Here is a 16423-nt window from a genome sequence, read left to right on the forward strand (position 1 = left end):
TGACCAGGCAATACAATGTTAAAAACAATACACTTCTACATGGAATGATTGGTTACTTTCAACATAATTTCAACCTCAGCATCCCATTTTAACACAACCCTGATGTGCAAAACTCAGAAGCTAGGAAGTTTGTGAGGCTAATTTGTTCCTTTAAGTAGACTTACCTTAAGTCCGCATCAAAATCAGTTGAATTTTCAAGTGAATCCTAATTGCTAATGCAATGAACCATCTTTGCCTGAAGACGTCAAGATTCTTCTTCAAAACATGCAACACCAATTTCCTTTCATTAAAGGAATTGAGATTCTCCTTTTTTTCTTTTTTTTTTTTCCCCAGCCAATGGAACACTACTAACCTTAAGGCTTTTTGAGGACTGCTAAACTCCTTTAACATCAGTATAGTTCTGCATGGCAGCCACCTGCAGAGCACTTATCTTGACCCTGCAGACTGCCAGAAGTCCACAGGCTACTGTGAAGGAAGTGCAGGGGTAGAGAAAACCATCTTGAAAACCAAACCATATGTTTGGTTTGGCCTGTCAGGAGAAGCTGTGATTTTAAAGACTCCACAAATCAAATAAAATATATCCTGAAAAAATGCTGTAGTCTACATTGCAAATGTTCTCATTAAAACAAATCTCTAATGGAGTGTCTTTATTTATGATGGAAAATAAATGTGCACAACTGCATTGTTAGAGGCAATGTCTGTTGCATGCACACACTGACTTTTCGTTTTTACAGTTGCATTACACACATTTGTAAACATAATGCTAGGAAACAAATAATTTGAGTATGCTTTTAATGTAATCAAGAAAGTAAAGAAACTTTTGAATCCTTAACAGAGTCTAGTTTAAGAACATTTACATTCTATTAGTTTTTAATTGTACATTAGTAATGAATAATTTTTGTAAGGAAAACAGTATGTCCGTGTACTCAGCATTCCTGCAGCATTAGTTCTGGGTCAGGAATCTAAAATCCTGAAAAATAAGAAAAAGCACATATATAACACTAACTACTTAAAGTATGATAGAGGTATACCATATGTTAAAAAACAGAGAGCTCTAACATTGGTCTGCTTTTTTATCTCTCCAAATAGTTGAATGCTTTGAAATGAAATTCTAAAGTCTGCACTTAATGCCAGTGTGAGGCTTTTGGTTTTGGAGGGGTTTTTCTGTGTAAGGTTAGGGCATTACTCCCAGAATGTCAGTTTACTTCTCAGTATGTATTTGATAGTTGAATCAGTTCTTCCTGACATATTATCATTGGTACCTTTCCAAACTGGTTAGAAATCTGGGATATTTTCCAATTCTTGCTGCCAGAAACACATCTGTGTTCCCTATTCTAAAAACTCAGTACCTACAGCTTCTGTTCACTGCAACTGAAGATACGTGAATTTAACACGCCTGGGAAAAGTTTGTCTGTGGACATCTAAATTGACTACACAGTTAAAGGCTGAGACTCCTCAACATAAACATTGTGGTCTACTTGTATAAAAGTAAAGTAATCTAAATGTAGATTGCAATTAGAAGTATTAAATACATACCTCCTTAGCGAAAATCCACTGATCTCCTCCCATTGCGTGGCTGAAAGACAAACAGTCAATAAGTGCTCTATAAAACTGACTGGTTTCAGTAGCAAAGCCTCACCCAACTGGCTACATACAGAAAACTAAATTACTGAGGTTCTGTCATCGTGATCATTCATTAAAGATAAACCTGAGACCAGTTGTTTCATGCACATCCACCTCTGTAGGAGAATTACACAGTAAACTTTGCTACATATAAATTGACAAATTCATTACTCCTGCCTTGTATGATTTTACAAGGGGAAGAAAGCCATGAGAAGTCAGAGAGACCATTCTCCCTCATTCATTATGCATTTTCTTTAAATACACTTTCAGATTGTTGCTATTCTTTCATTATAAGTTTTTTTTTTGCAATTAACATAAAAATGCCTAAGTCACTCTTGATTATTGTCCCTTTAGACCGTACTCCTTCGCGTAGGTAAAGAGTTTCTCTCTTTACATTGTGGTTATTTTCAGAAATATTTTACACTACTGAGGGACTCGATACAACTTCTACTAAAGCTGATTAGAAATGTCTTAGTGAGCTTAATAAGGATTAATTTTTCACTCTGGCATCTGATGTTAATATTACCCATAACTTTGGCCTGTCCTAAGAACTCAAGAAGATCCAAGCCTGATACATAAGAAGCATAGCTATACAAACTTGCTATCTTTTCATTACAATCATAGAATCATCTAAGTTGGAAAAGACCTTTAAGATCATTGAGCAATGCTTCAGAAGGATTGTCCAAGACACCGTATTTTCTAGAACTTTATATACATAATTAACTTAATAAGACACAGTATGGTATTGTGTATACACAGACATTAAGATATGTGCAAAAGCTTCCTAGCATGCCTTTATTATAATCCAAGAAAATGTCTGGAGCAGATGTTGAGCAGTCCTATACGCTGGAAAGCTCTTACTGAAAGAAATTTCCTCAGTCACTGGAATTCTTACTGTAATTCATCAGTCTCTCTACTTTTTGTTTTGTAATGCTCATCACAAAAAGAAATAAAGTTGGATGAACCATACCCTGTAGAAAAAGTAGCCTCTGCTTTGAAACCCTCCAGGTCCTTGAAGTTCTTCCTGAAAAAAAGTATTTAAATTATACCTTCTCTCATAAATTAATACATAAAGAGAGGCTGCTTATATTGATATTAACAGTATTTCTTCAGTGCTGTTATAAGGTCTTGCCCCTTAAGGCCTGTTTTATGTGTATTTCTCCATATCAGTAACAAGAAGTTCAAGCTGTCATGTAGAAATAGGAGAAAGCATATGAGTGAGGGCCAAATTCCACCTCAAGTTTTGTCTCGGTTCAGATGACTTTAGTATGCTACTAGTGATAATGAGTAGCCTTTGCCTTTGACTTTCCAGATTTCATTACCAAGACACAACCAGAGTGTCTACATGGTAGTGGAGCCTCTACAGATAAAATAGAGTTGATCTTTGCACCTTGCAGGAGGACAACAATAGAAAGATTAAATATCAGAAATACTTGGGCAGGAATGAGATCCCAGGCTGTTCCCTGAGGTATGTCACGATCACCCTTCTTACATTAACTCCCAAAGAAAAGACCACTGCTTACGATATTCTATCCTGTCGCTGCTGCACACGCTGAGAAACAACTGACTACTTTTTCTATTTAATATGTCAAAAATACCATCAAAACCAAACCAAAATAGGAAATTATCTAGAGCAGAAATGAATCAATTGTTAATATGGAATTGTGATTGATAGGTCATCCTCTGCTTATAGCCAGATACCTCTTAAAGATGATGTTGTTTTCTTGTTTGATTTCATGTCAGAAGATGGGTGTTGGAGAACAACTGAAGCTAAAATCTGTATTCATTGCAACACCTGCCTTCCAAACTTCCAAGGGTTTGGAGATGTTAAAAAAGAATTAATACATGCTGTTATGTATATACATGTATATTCACAAACCTGCGTGTATATATGGATACAGAAATATACATGTTTGTGAAATAGAGTTATTCAGAGTTTTATTTTGATGCCTGCCCTCTCTTAAGTTATCTTATTGAGTCTCTTAGATTGACTTGCCAACAAATTTTTCCTGCATCTATCAGACAGGATGTAGCTCAAGAGAAATCAAATTCATGACAAAATTTGATGTCAGTCCAAACTGGGAAGTAAGAACAGAATTAATAAAGCAAGTTTCCTCCTTCACCCATACGCCTTTACAATTTCTTATCTGGTCAGAGAGGTGGGTGTGTTTGTTGACAGCAAGTTCTGATTTGCTTCCCAGTATGAGAAATAACAAAAAGTAATCCACAGCAAGCTAACCCTTCCTGAAGCACATTCTGTGACTCCAGAGTCAATCCACCCAAGGGTGGGCAGCTCACAGGAGCGTGGGGGTTTTCAGCTCCATGGGAGATCGGAGTTCCTCTGCACATCTGAGGCAGGGTCTCTCTGATCCTCTACTGGTTTTAAAGTTTACCTATGCTGTTTCCCCATCAGCCCATCTGGTACAGGCTCTTAGAAAGATATATAGCCTTAGCCTATAGGAAAGAGTTGCAGCCCTCTCAGGGAATAACTGCAATACTTCTATTGATGGCAGATATTTCAGTGTTTTCTTAATTTTCTTGTCAACTTGAACGGCCATCAGCAATAACATTTAGAGAGGGTTTTGAACTCTTATACTAAAATATGATGAAATCTGCCTTATAAACTAATAATACGTTTAAGGAGTAGACTGTTTGAATTCCAAATGGGGGGAAAAAAGATCCCCCTAAAAAATATAATATAATGGTACAGAAAAATTTGAAAGTACTTTCTCTAAAAAGAACTAACAGATCAATTTTGATACATAGGCTCTGTGTTCTACCACTGTTTCATGTTAAAAATGTGGTTTTGGGGATTAAGTATCAGCAGGATTATCTTTCAGTAATTAAAGACTTGAAAAAAACCCTTGTGTTTCTAATGATAATACATTAGTGTGTTATCAAATGATGAAAATAAAAATGTTGTGAGCAGAACGGTCTAAAAAGGCACTTTCAGAAGAGCTCATGAATCCCAAGGAGAGAGAAGGCAAGCATGCAGAGTTTAAGATTACATACGTCCGCTTTGTATCTCTTCAGTCTTCTCTCATTAAGCTGGGGAACGAGTTGCAGCAAAGGATGCAGGACAGACGACTGAGAGGACACGAACACAGACACATGAGCAACAATGACATTTGGGCCTTATGATGCAAAAAAAAGAGTCTCTTCCTGCAGTATTGGCTTATGGACCAAGCATGCACCAGAAAAGGACTGAAGATGCTAATTGAGAAACTGACTGGTTTCATATTCTGACTTGACAACATTTATATTTACACTGTGAATGTGACTCACAGATGAACAGAGAGGGGAAAAAAACCCTATGCATCCTCACCTTTATTCATTGAAAGTTCAGAATTCCTTACAGACTTCTTGCCCAGGCAATTGCATTTATTCAGACTTCAATCAGCCTCTGAGTGGTACAGAGAGTATTTCCATACAAGTACTCCACCTAAATTTCTGTAAGTACCTACTATGGGAGTTAGGAGCTTCCATCTCTGTACTACTTCAAAGTAGCTTAAATCACAGCAATAAAAATTGGAGTTTTTTTTCTAGAAAACAGTGTGCAGGAGGGATCCATTTGCAAATAAGATTTGTAACCATGGCATGGTCACTCTGCCTAAAAGTCAAGCTCCAGTCATTAATTTCCTTCTGTTCAATAAGACTTTAAACTTGCAGACAGCCTGGTTATGTACAGAGACACTGTGTGCAGTGTGGGCTTGTGGAGACATATCCACAGTGAGAAATGTAATAGAAAAACCTATATTTCATCAACCCATTTAAACCTTCAACTCATGTACACATAATTTTTAAAATAACGCATTTTTAATATAATAGTCTCAGAAAATTAATAAAAGAGAATTATAATATATTAAATAAGTAGAGTTAACAAAGTGTTAATGTATTTAATAGGTAAAATGAACCTGCTTACTCGGGAGCCAATTTTGTCTGCCTAAGGTGGACAATGTGGCATCATAATACGTAAAAGAAGGTAAAAGTCTGATGTGAGTGTAGGAGTTAAAGGGTATCCCAGCTGGTCACTTGGGCTCTGTCTTGCAGTCAGTAGAGAGAGGTTAAATAAAGCCAAAGGAACGATGGATCTCACCTAAGTTATTATCTCTGAGAACTGGGCTAGAAAATAGCAGCAGTGGAAGTGAGAAAGCAGCAAACTGTAGGGCAGGCAGGGACAAAGGTATTCACTATGGGTTCAGGGGGATGCAGTAACAACTTTAGTGGGAGCAGCAGGAGAAATAGTTCCTTTCACCATGCCTTGATCACCATTAAAAACTCCAGTGCAGCTCTGTCATGAAAACACTGACCCAAATATCAGCAATATCACTTTCTAGGAAAAATACCATGTATTTCTGAAGAAATGTAAAGAACAAGGCAAAAATGAACATTAACATACAAAAATGATTGTTAACAAATGAGAAAACATGAATATGTTTAACTTCCTCAAAATCCTACGGTGCACACAACACTACATAGATGCACAGAAATAGCAGATTATGTTTGTGCTTCAAAAGCAGGAATGGATCACACGTAGTTTGGCTTAAATTAGTGACTTGTGAGGGTATCTTTATATGAACAATACTGGACTGTTTTTTTAATTGTATTTAAATGAAAAATACAATTTAAAGTCTGAGTGAGCTTTAAATACTATTTTGCCAGCTATAGATTTATGATGTGCAAATAAATACATATCATATAATTGGTAACTAATAAGAATTCATTAAAAGTATGTGATTTTTACAGTCATTTTCTCAGCTTCTCTCTATCCACATTGTTTCACTGTGTACGTTATGTTCTGGTATGAGAAACAAGCATTTGGTCTTATTCTTCAATGTGGTAACTACAAGATGAAGATGGAGTTGGGATTCAGAGTCTTTGGTCTGTCTTTTGCCTGCTTACACAGTACTGATGATCCTCCTCAATGTTATTAAAACACATCCTGTATCTTAAACACCAAGCTCCTAGTTCTCAGCTTGTTATACAGCTGGAGAGACTACTGCAAAGAGGAACATTACCTTGTTCTTATGTTACAAGCACACATGTACTCACAAGGAGGTGCTATGCCACTTACCATGATGTCTGAGTTGCCTGAGTCATGAGTCTTAGAATAATGAAATAAGAACTGTTCAAAAAAATTAAAAGTGGGATTTTACTACAAAACAGGGCATGGGTGTTATGATTTTCTTGACAATTTTAGCGTGATCATAAAACATACATAGAAATCTTACCCTCTTGGTGTTGTCTTTTTCATCTAAGCCCTGTGGGAATAATAATTGGTAGATAGGTTTTTATTTGTTAAACAAGTAAAAAAGAGAAATGGGCAATTCTGATTACATTATAAAATTTTCAGTACTGGATTGGCCTATCATCCTTCCTTGACAGATATATCACATGTCTTTGCTTATCAGTGTAACTACTCTTTTCGCACTCTGTAGAGATCATCAATTACTCTCCACTAGAAGAGTAGACAGGTTTAGCAGATGCTCCTTTGTATATCCCTAGGCTCTCCTAAGTAAATTTCTTTCTCCATTGAGAGTTCATAATTTTTCTAATGTAGAGCAATAAAAACACCTAAAACATTGTATCCAACCTGGAGATTATTTTCCAAACTCTGGAGACTCCCTGTTATCTTCAATAGGACACATAGTGTTTCAGAGTAAGAACTCATAGTATTACTTCGAGCACCAAGCGACATTTCAGATACCAGGTCCTCAAAATTCATTGTAGATGCTGACACACTGAGAGATGAGGCTTCAGAAATGAGAAGCAGGCTGTCATGCATGTTACCTGTGGTTTCTGGAGAAATCCCATGACCAAAAAACAAAGTTCTTCCAGTGTACTGGACATCTAATGCAAAGAAAACATAAACTCAGGTATCACACATCCCCAACCCTCCTGCATATAACAAATAGCATCAAAACAATAAAGTAACCTCTGACTCACCTGAGTCTGAGAATCTGTGGACAGGTAGGCAGAGCATGCATCATCTATCTGTAAAAGTTCACACAGTCCTTATTTAAGAAATTAGATTAATAAAAACAAGTGAAATACATATTTTCAGAAACAGTTCCATGCAGCTAAAGACACAGCAAGCTTGCCCACCGTAAGGAACCCTTATAGATGTGTTCATTAAAAATCTGGCATTCAAGGGGGAAAAAAGACCTTAATCACATAAAATGATGTATGTTTGCTTGATCTGTACAAATACATACATATCTGTGTCCTTTATTCTCTTATCTGCCTCATGCCCTTCTTATTTGTAACCTTCTCAAACAGAGTCATATTTTAAATTATGATTTTAAGCAGCTGGGGTATGGACTATGAACTTAAGTACCTTGAGCAATATCTTTGGATTATACAAAACTGTGAAGAAAATGATAAACTAAAACAAGTGGTTGAATAAAAAGTCCTCACACACAACTTTTCCAACTGGATTCCAGCATCCCTACAGGTGTATGACACACACAGCTCTTGAGGGATCATGATACATGCCAGCACATCTTACGCATGCCAGTCATTTTGTGCAAGTCATCAAGCAGCCAATATCTGAGGTTTGCACTGATTTCTTTGGCAAATGAGGAGCCTGAAAAGATTTTGTTTAACGGAGGTAGTTCCCAAATCACAGTACTGGTAAGATATATATATATATTATATATATATATATATTTCAAGAGAATGTAAATTCAGACAACACCATGGAAGAAATCATTGCTGGTGAATTTAGGCACATCCCTACAAAATGGAAGGTAACACAGAGAGACACACAAATGAAATCCACAAATGAATCCAAGAAGTCCCAACTCCCATTTCATCTGGATCAAAACAAATGTCTGTCTAGATCTACATCTGTTCTCCAAAAATGACCAAATGTTGAGATCCAGGGAAGAACCTAAGATGAGACCAGTTGTTGAGTAAAACCCATGCTCTCCAACCACCAGCTACCTGTAGCGTGAGCATTTTGTGTCAGAAGGAGGGCTAAAGCTCGGTGGGGTTTTGTGTTGTGAATTTGACCAATCTGTCTCTGAACCCCTGTAAACAACATGTGTCAAGGATTTCCTAAACACTGTGTGAAATACTGCTTCTGTTCATCTTGATCAGTCTTCTCAAAGCTGACTTCATTCAGCACTAGCATGACCTTGTCTTTGAAGAAGTAATGAATAATTTTCTGCTGTTCATAACCTTGTGCAAACAATTAACCTCATCTTCCTCCTGTTGTCTCTTCTCCAAGAGGAAAGAATCCTGTAATACTGAATCGTTTTTGTGGAGTTATTTATTAATTGAGAAGGAAGAAGAAATGGAGTAAAGGGTATTTGAATTCATGGAAGTAATATTACTAGTGCTGAAAGTTCCAAGTATACCTTGAGAAAAAGTATTTCTGTAATGAAAAGAATCTTCAGTATTCCAATTGAAGCTGCATAGTTTAAAAATAAAAATATACATATATATAAAAGGTTTAATGTCTCGTTATATTACTTTAAAATTTTATCAATAGCAACCTCCACTAGCATGCACTATTTTTTCCCATTGAATATTTGATATTGTTAGTCCAGGTGCCAAAAACCTTTGCCAACTGTTATGTTCATTGACTACATAAAAAAAAGCAATCTTTTTTAAAGTAAAAAACAGGCAATACGATGGGTATTGAGACATTATTATAAGTAAAAAGCCCAAAATGGCACTTCATAGCTATGAAACCATTAAAAGAAAAAAAAAAAAGCAATAAACAAATAACGCATATCTGAGTACTTCAAGACAAGAGATGATTCATTTCTCTGGAGACAAGCTATGAGAAAGCATTAGCAGAGATAGTGGGAAAGCTAATAGCTCACAGAGTTCCCCTTTCAAATGTTTTTTGTTGGTGACACAAACTCCCCATTCTCTTTTTGCCTTCATCTTGCATTTGTTTGTCTCTTGGTATGTCAGTTCTAGTTCACTACTTGAAGTAGAAGTAACAAAGTGTAGAGGAGGAATCAGCAGGGATTTTTTTCCATTTATTTTGATTTTCAATTGATTTTTTTTGCTTGTTTTGTAATTGGAGGTGACTCAAAGAACTATGATAATTCTGTAGCAGGACAAGCCAGGGACTGCTTTGTGTTCAACACAATGCAAGGCAAGGTATCTCTCACCTAAAATCTGCATGGACAAAGCAAAGGCTGAGGAAAAGATATGGTTTCTGTTAATTCCCTTTAAAAAATAAAAAAATCTAATAGTTTCTATCACCCTTGATTCATCTTTTCTGTAATCTTCTCTCCTATCTCAGAAATGTGGCCCGAGGGCAGGAATTTGTGAGCTGTTGTGTTGGGTAAATAACAAAGAAACAAAGGGATGTGAGAGACAAGAAGAGGAACACAATGCTTGGGCACAGTGTTTCCGAACTTAAAGTCAGAGTCATTCTTGGAAAACACTAGGTTCATTTAGACATAAGGCTCCTCCTGGATGATCCACCAGTCAAGTAATAGGGAAGAAGTGACTGTTTTTACTTCAAACAACTCTGGTGAGCTACCATGCTTCTGTAATGAGGTTTATTTAGGGTATAGAGCCATGCATCCAATTCTCTGTCCTTAGAGCCTCTCCAGTCCTGCCTTATTCTTGCTATAAGAGTAAGTTTTATGTAGTTTATACTCTCCAGTTTTACACAGAATTTGGTATCCTATGCATGCTTTTTTCTTCACTGAAGTCAAGAGGAACTTTGCCTCTGTTTCCAGTCACACAGGGACAGTTCACCCCGTGTTACAACTGGCAAATCTTAGCAATAAATGCAGAGATAATATAAACCAGCTTTTTTAATCCAGAATATATTTTAGGTTTTGAGTCAATTCTTCTGATATGAACTAAGGGCAGGTGACAGCAAGGGAAGTTTATCCTCCAATGGCCAAATATGAAAAATTTACTCTCTGCATCTGTACCCCTGGTGAGTCACTTGCTTTCTAACGTTATCAGAAGCTACAAAATTAAATGTCAACAGAATACTTGAAGGTTACAGCAACACCAGAGCATGCGAGTCACAGGCTGAACCTTCTCTGCGTGTTATGCCCTGCCACTCCATCTGTTCCAAAAGGGCAGGGAACAGCCCATGTTAGTACACATGTCACATCCTAGAGTCAAAATAAATGTTCTTTTTTTAAGATGAGAGCAGAAGTTATGCGAGCGATCAGTAGCACAGTGTTAGAGGACTAACTGGCACAGGACATTATCCTTTACCTGCTAGATGGAGAGGCTAGGGTAAGATTAAATACAGTGCCCAAGCCCAGTGTGCAGAACAGAAGATGCAAGAGGTAAGACTGGATGAGCTGAAACAATCCCTGCATATTGTGTACAGACTGTAAACCTACCAGACAGAACACTGTGTTGCTTCTCGGGACAGGGACTGCCTGGCCGTTGAGAGTTAAATGACAACTGCTATCAAACATAGCTCTCTCTTGAGACAAGACAGTTTTTTCCTAGAACAACACCTCAACACCCAGCCTCCACATCCTCCTGCTACAACAGTTCAGAAAATCTGGAAAATAAGATGTTTCACCTCTTTGTTGATATCAGGATAGGAGATGCACAGGAGAGGCAGGACTGGAAGAAGCAGCACCTGCACTCCGTGCAAGTAAAATACTGGAGAGGGAGGGCTGACTGTAGCAAGGATAGGCACAGAAGAAACATGGGAGGTGATGCTTACCTCTTTCCACAGCTGCAAATCCTCATCTGCCTCAAGTGCTTGGGATGGCATTGGTGCACCTGGAAGCACAAGCCATGCTCAGCAATGCTCTGCAGCAAAGGTAATTTGTGCAAGTATCCTGTGTCAGTGATTTAAAGAAAACCTGAGCACAATACAATACGTAGCACACATTTACTGCAAAGAATGAGAGCTCCGTGTCCAAGGAATTCTGTTGCCCCTGGTGTGATGGGGCTTGTCAAGTAGCTTCTGCTCTCTCTGTGCTGGCAACACAGCAGGAGGCTTCTTCACAAGTTCACAGCAGATATAGACAGTCACGTCTCTCAGCAATAAACAGTGTGGAAGTTGCTAAGGGTCAGGCTAGTATTAGCCTGTTCTCAGTGGTAAGTAGCAGGCAAGAAAACTTGCAGGGCAGCTGTTGAATGGTCTGGACCTGCTCAGGAAAACACATTCCAGTGCGTAGAGCCTTGAGCTCTCCAAGAAGAGCTCACCTCCAGCGTGTGCCTCAAGCTGAGACTCTGGATCCTACCTCTTGCTTTGTTGTATGTTACAGCTAAAGAATTGAACATGCACTGTCTAATGTACACCTGCACATTAATAATGCCCATGACACAGACATGGTGCTTTTGAGAAGACAAGAGATAGTACATGTGTAACTGGCTTCGGTTCCTCTGTTTGGTGTAAGCGATGTGGAAAAGCTCGGTCCCTTAGAAAATCAAATGTATTATTAACTGCATGATGCTGCAGTGATGCTGTGCTTGGTTTGGGGGCAGCTCCTTATGCTGTCTCTGCCCACCCAGGCTGCAGACCTGGAAGTCACTGTCTCTGGGTCCCTCCCAACTCAGTGCCCAAAATATTTACCTTTCCCTATTGCTATTTTATCTGGCAGTATAATTCTAATACCTATAGTCTCTGTAAATAATAGAGATGAACATCACTGAATTGTGAGTACACCAGACACCACACAAGCCTGTCATTGAGGGGATGTGTTGTAACTCACCTGGAGTGAGACTGCTGCTGGAGAGCATGATGCTTTATCTGTCCAGCCCTAGCACTGCAGAAAACCCTACAAAGTAATCCAATTCATCCCCCTGCCCAAAGCTGCTGCCCAGGAGGCATGCACAACCAGTTCATACACTGATCTTGGAGACCTCAGATGAATAGAGATCTTAATAACCTCCTAGGCAGTCCATAAGTACCTCACACACATTTTTTCCCCCCAAAGAACTGAACGAAAATAAACAAAGAAAGTAAGGTAGACTTAGTTTGAGTGGCCAGGTGAGCAGAGCATTAGTGTCCATTATCTCCATTTGTTTTGCATGTACCACTAATAACAATAATTACAACAGTAGTTAGTTCCAGGCATTAACTGAGGCATTAACTCAGGGGGGAATTCAAAACCACATTTTGCTACTGGCACAGACTTCAGGTGAGTAATAATTCTGGATGCTTGTTTTCCTCCAAAAAGAATTAGAGGGGCTCTTAATTTCACACTGTGTAGAAGTGGGATATTACTGAAATCTCTGAGGGGTGCACAAAGCAAGAAAGCAGCTTTCTCATGAAAAATTTGCCTTTTTTTGGATGTTTGTTGAAGTTCACAGAAAAATACCAAATAAATTAAACATTTTGCAATACTCTTACTTTGTTTTCTGTTCTTAAATTAGTATATTCAAATTGCGGTATTGCCTGGGGCTGGTATCCAAGCTGCAAAAGGTGGAACTGGGCAACACTTTAAATTAACACGCCTTCCCCATTAAACCTTTGACTGCCCATGTCTGAACACTGCCTTCTGCCACTGCCTGGTTCCCAAGGCTTTCCAGGGGGAGCAGCTGAGGGAAGCAGGCAAGAAAATCTGCATATTAAAGCTTGGGTTTTTTTCCGCTGGATTTTTTTGCCTAGAGCATAAACTTTTGGACAGAGGAAACCTAATTATTTCAGTGGCTCCTAAGTTCCCTGAACCCTTCTTCACAAAACCCTTATATCATGTGCTGTCCCATTTGTTACTTGCTCACACCCAGGACTATGCTCCTCCTTGTCGAGTGGTGTCCCTCATTCACCCCTTCCAGAACAGGGCTGCATTCCCTACAGGACTTCACTCATTCATTTACACACGTACACAATAGCACAAATGGGAAAAGACAAGTTATTTCGTAATAAACACTGAATAACCCTGGGAGAGGAGGAGAAAAAAGAAAGAATGCTGCTGAGGAAAGCAATCCCATACAAAAAGAACATGGTGGAGGAAATCCACCTACTGAATTGATGCTGTCTATGTTGTATTTGTTCTCTTATCTTTCAATTCTGCCAAATTCTTAACACTCAACTTCTTCCAAGGCAGCAAAATGCCAGCTGCACAGTTTCAGTCACTTTCCAACCTGGGATTCAATTCTTACAATCTGCTCTTCCCTCCACTGTTCTCCCCACATAAGCTCCTGTCAATTATTTCTGTAAGAACAAGGATGAAATGTCCTTCCTTTTCCTCCTTTTTCTTCCCTCCACATCTCCAGAATTCATTTTTAAGAGAATATCCAGTACACTGTACTTAGATTTGACTCTTGATACTAAAATAAATCAGAACAACAACTCCTGATGTAAGTAACTCAGACACACATAAAGGAAACAAAACACACAGTACTCCTTGCACAGTAACTTACTTTCTAATTTTACACTGCAAGGCACAAGTAGTTTATCCAGTGTGGGAAAACAGAATGGAAAAAAGAGTATGTTTTGTTAAAAAGCCCATTAGCTGGGCTTGTTTGTACGTGCTCCCATTAAAAAAAAAAAATAAACCAAAAAGAAAATAAAAGAAAATTAAAAAGGGCTGCTTTCAGGTGTAACAAAACATTTCCAATTAAATCAAGATACTCAGGCTCTACGGCTAAAGCAGCTCTATCCTTTCCCATTTAACCCCACCTCCAGGGATTCCTCATGCAATAAAAATCTCTTCGGGTTGGGCGAAAGGACTCCTAGAAGCTCCTATATTTTCCTACAATCCCGTAACACATCTCCTTTCCCTTTTTTTTTTGCTTCCAAATCAGAATAAATGACATTTAAAATTACTCTTAACAAAATTACTTCCTCAAGTTCCTGGAGCGTAGTTTACCAGGACAGGGTAAAACGGCCGAGGCACACGAGGAAGCCCCCTAACACCCCCCTCCCCAAATCGTACCCCGCAGCTGCAACCTCCTGCGCATCTCCCCATCTCTCCCAATCCGGCGCCTGGTCCCAGCCCGGCGCGGCAGCGGCTTTGCAGCCCCCTTCGCAAGGCTGCCGGGGTCACCTCCCATTTCCCCCCGAAAGGAATAATACCGCAGGGCTGGAGGTGGAGAAGGGGTTGCGAAGGGGATGCTCCTCACCGTTGCAAGCAGATATGGAGGAGGAGAGAAGGAGGAGGAGCAGCAGCAGCGGGGATGCCGGCAGCGCCGCGCCGTCCCCTGCCTTCCTCGGGCTGCTGTGCTGGGGGGTGGCTGCGGGGGGCTGCTGCCGGCAGAGGGTTCCCATGCCCGCGGTGTCCCCTGCGCTACCTCCCTGCCAGCCGCTCTTCTGGGCATGTCCTCGCTCCCTGCCCAAACTTTTTAAATCTCCCTGACACGTGGACGAGCATCAGCCTGACTCAGGGAGGGCGCGTCAGCCGCCCTGCCCGCCCTGCCCGCTCCCCGCCGGCCAGCCCAGCGCCGGGCCCCTCGCCCCCTCTGCCCGGCAGCCCGTGGCTCGGCCCCGCTCCCACCCCCGGGGGAGGGGGTAACCCGCGGTGGGGGCTCCTGCTTGTCAGCCGGGAGAGGGATTGGGCAGACCCCGGGCGCTTTAGTAAATCCTCCCCCTTTAAGAAAACCCCGCGGTTTAAAGAGCACACGCTGGCAGTCGCGATGGCGGGCGTGAGAAGTGCTGCCTCTCCGCCGTTCAGAGAGATGACATGGAAGTGACAAAGCGAGGCGTTCAGGCACCCCCCGGTCCCGGTGCGGAGCAGGGAAGAGGCAGGATTTGAAATGGAGAATTCTCACACGGGTTTGCCCCCACCCAGCTGAACCTGGGAGTTAAAACTCATGGGGCTTGCATGCGGGAGAGAATGGCAGTGGCTGGGATGTGCGGTTCTGGGGACATGAACCACCTGCCCTGGGGACCGCTGATGGATCACTGGGAGGACCCCCTGCAGTCTGACTGGTTCCTGACTCCCTCCATACCTTACATAAAGGCACATGAGATGCCACACCATGAAACAGAACTCCATAATACGGCGGTATTTGGGGATATAAAATCCTAACATGGTGCTTTGCAAGGCATTTCACTTAAAGTACAGCTGCAGGCCTTGTTCTCAGGTGTTATTTATGCCTGTGGACACCCAAATCAACTGCATTATAAGATAGTCAAAAGCACACAGACCCCAAATCTGTAAAGACACTTGGGCTGCTTAGTCCAGCCACCCCTGAGCCACAGCAAGCCCTGGCTTACCAGATGCCAGTCTGTGGGTGTCCATGCCACCCAATCACACCCACTCCCAGCAGGATGCTCAGGCTGATGCTGACCTGCTCCTCATGCCCAGCCAGCAGCAGGGTCTGGCTTTCGCCAAGGGCGTGTGTCTGATTGTCTCTGCTCCCTCACTAATTCCTCCAGGAAGATCCTGTCCAGATGAAGTGCTGCTCCAGTACTGAGATGCTACGGAGAGCATTTCAGAGCAGCATCTCCCATAGGCGAGCTTTATGATTTATTTCCCCCCTCTTTTCCTCCATTTGCTTGTATCTTTTGGCTTAGTTGCTCTTTTCTGCCTCCAAATGAAATGTTACATTGTGGTCCAGGAATGAGGCAGTGATACAATTTTAGAGATTGCTATCTTCCCTTCAGTGGGTTTTGATGAGGGGGTGAATGGTGGGGTGGTGGAGTAAAGCTGCCTGGCCAGAGCGGTGGCTGTTCCTGTGAAACAAAAGGTAATTTTGATTTGTCACCATAGCATTCATTGCTCTCTGCTCTTTGCCTTTACCCTTATCAGTTGCATGTGCTTCAGATAGTGCTCTGCCACCCTGAACACTTGGACAGGCCATCAGAATTTTGAAAGCTTTGCCAAGCAGCATGCTAAGATGCCATAAAATTCTCATAGTAATAGAAATACCTTCTCTGTCAGATTTGGAGGCAAAGCTG

The 16423-nt window shown here is 40.6% G+C and overlaps 1 protein-coding gene across 1 annotated transcript; it reads right to left on the reverse strand.

Annotated features, from left to right (window-relative positions):
• Nucleotides 1-1540: 1540 nt before the first annotated feature.
• Nucleotides 1541-14791, reverse strand: NMU (neuromedin U; the record flags this gene model as incomplete). Its single annotated transcript, XM_084266763.1, has 9 exons — nt 1541-1576; nt 2594-2647; nt 4636-4710; nt 6698-6748; nt 6855-6884; nt 7414-7473; nt 7570-7617; nt 11294-11352; nt 14647-14791. 9 exons carry the CDS (start codon nt 14789-14791, stop codon nt 1541-1543), a joined length of 558 nt encoding a protein of 185 aa, XP_084122889.1.
• Between the last annotated feature and the right edge of the window lie 1632 nt (nt 14792-16423).

The sequence above is a fragment of the Gallinula chloropus genome (genome assembly GCF_964237585.1).
Source record: "Gallinula chloropus genome assembly, chromosome: 7".
Taxonomy (NCBI): Eukaryota; Metazoa; Chordata; class Aves; order Gruiformes; family Rallidae; genus Gallinula; species Gallinula chloropus.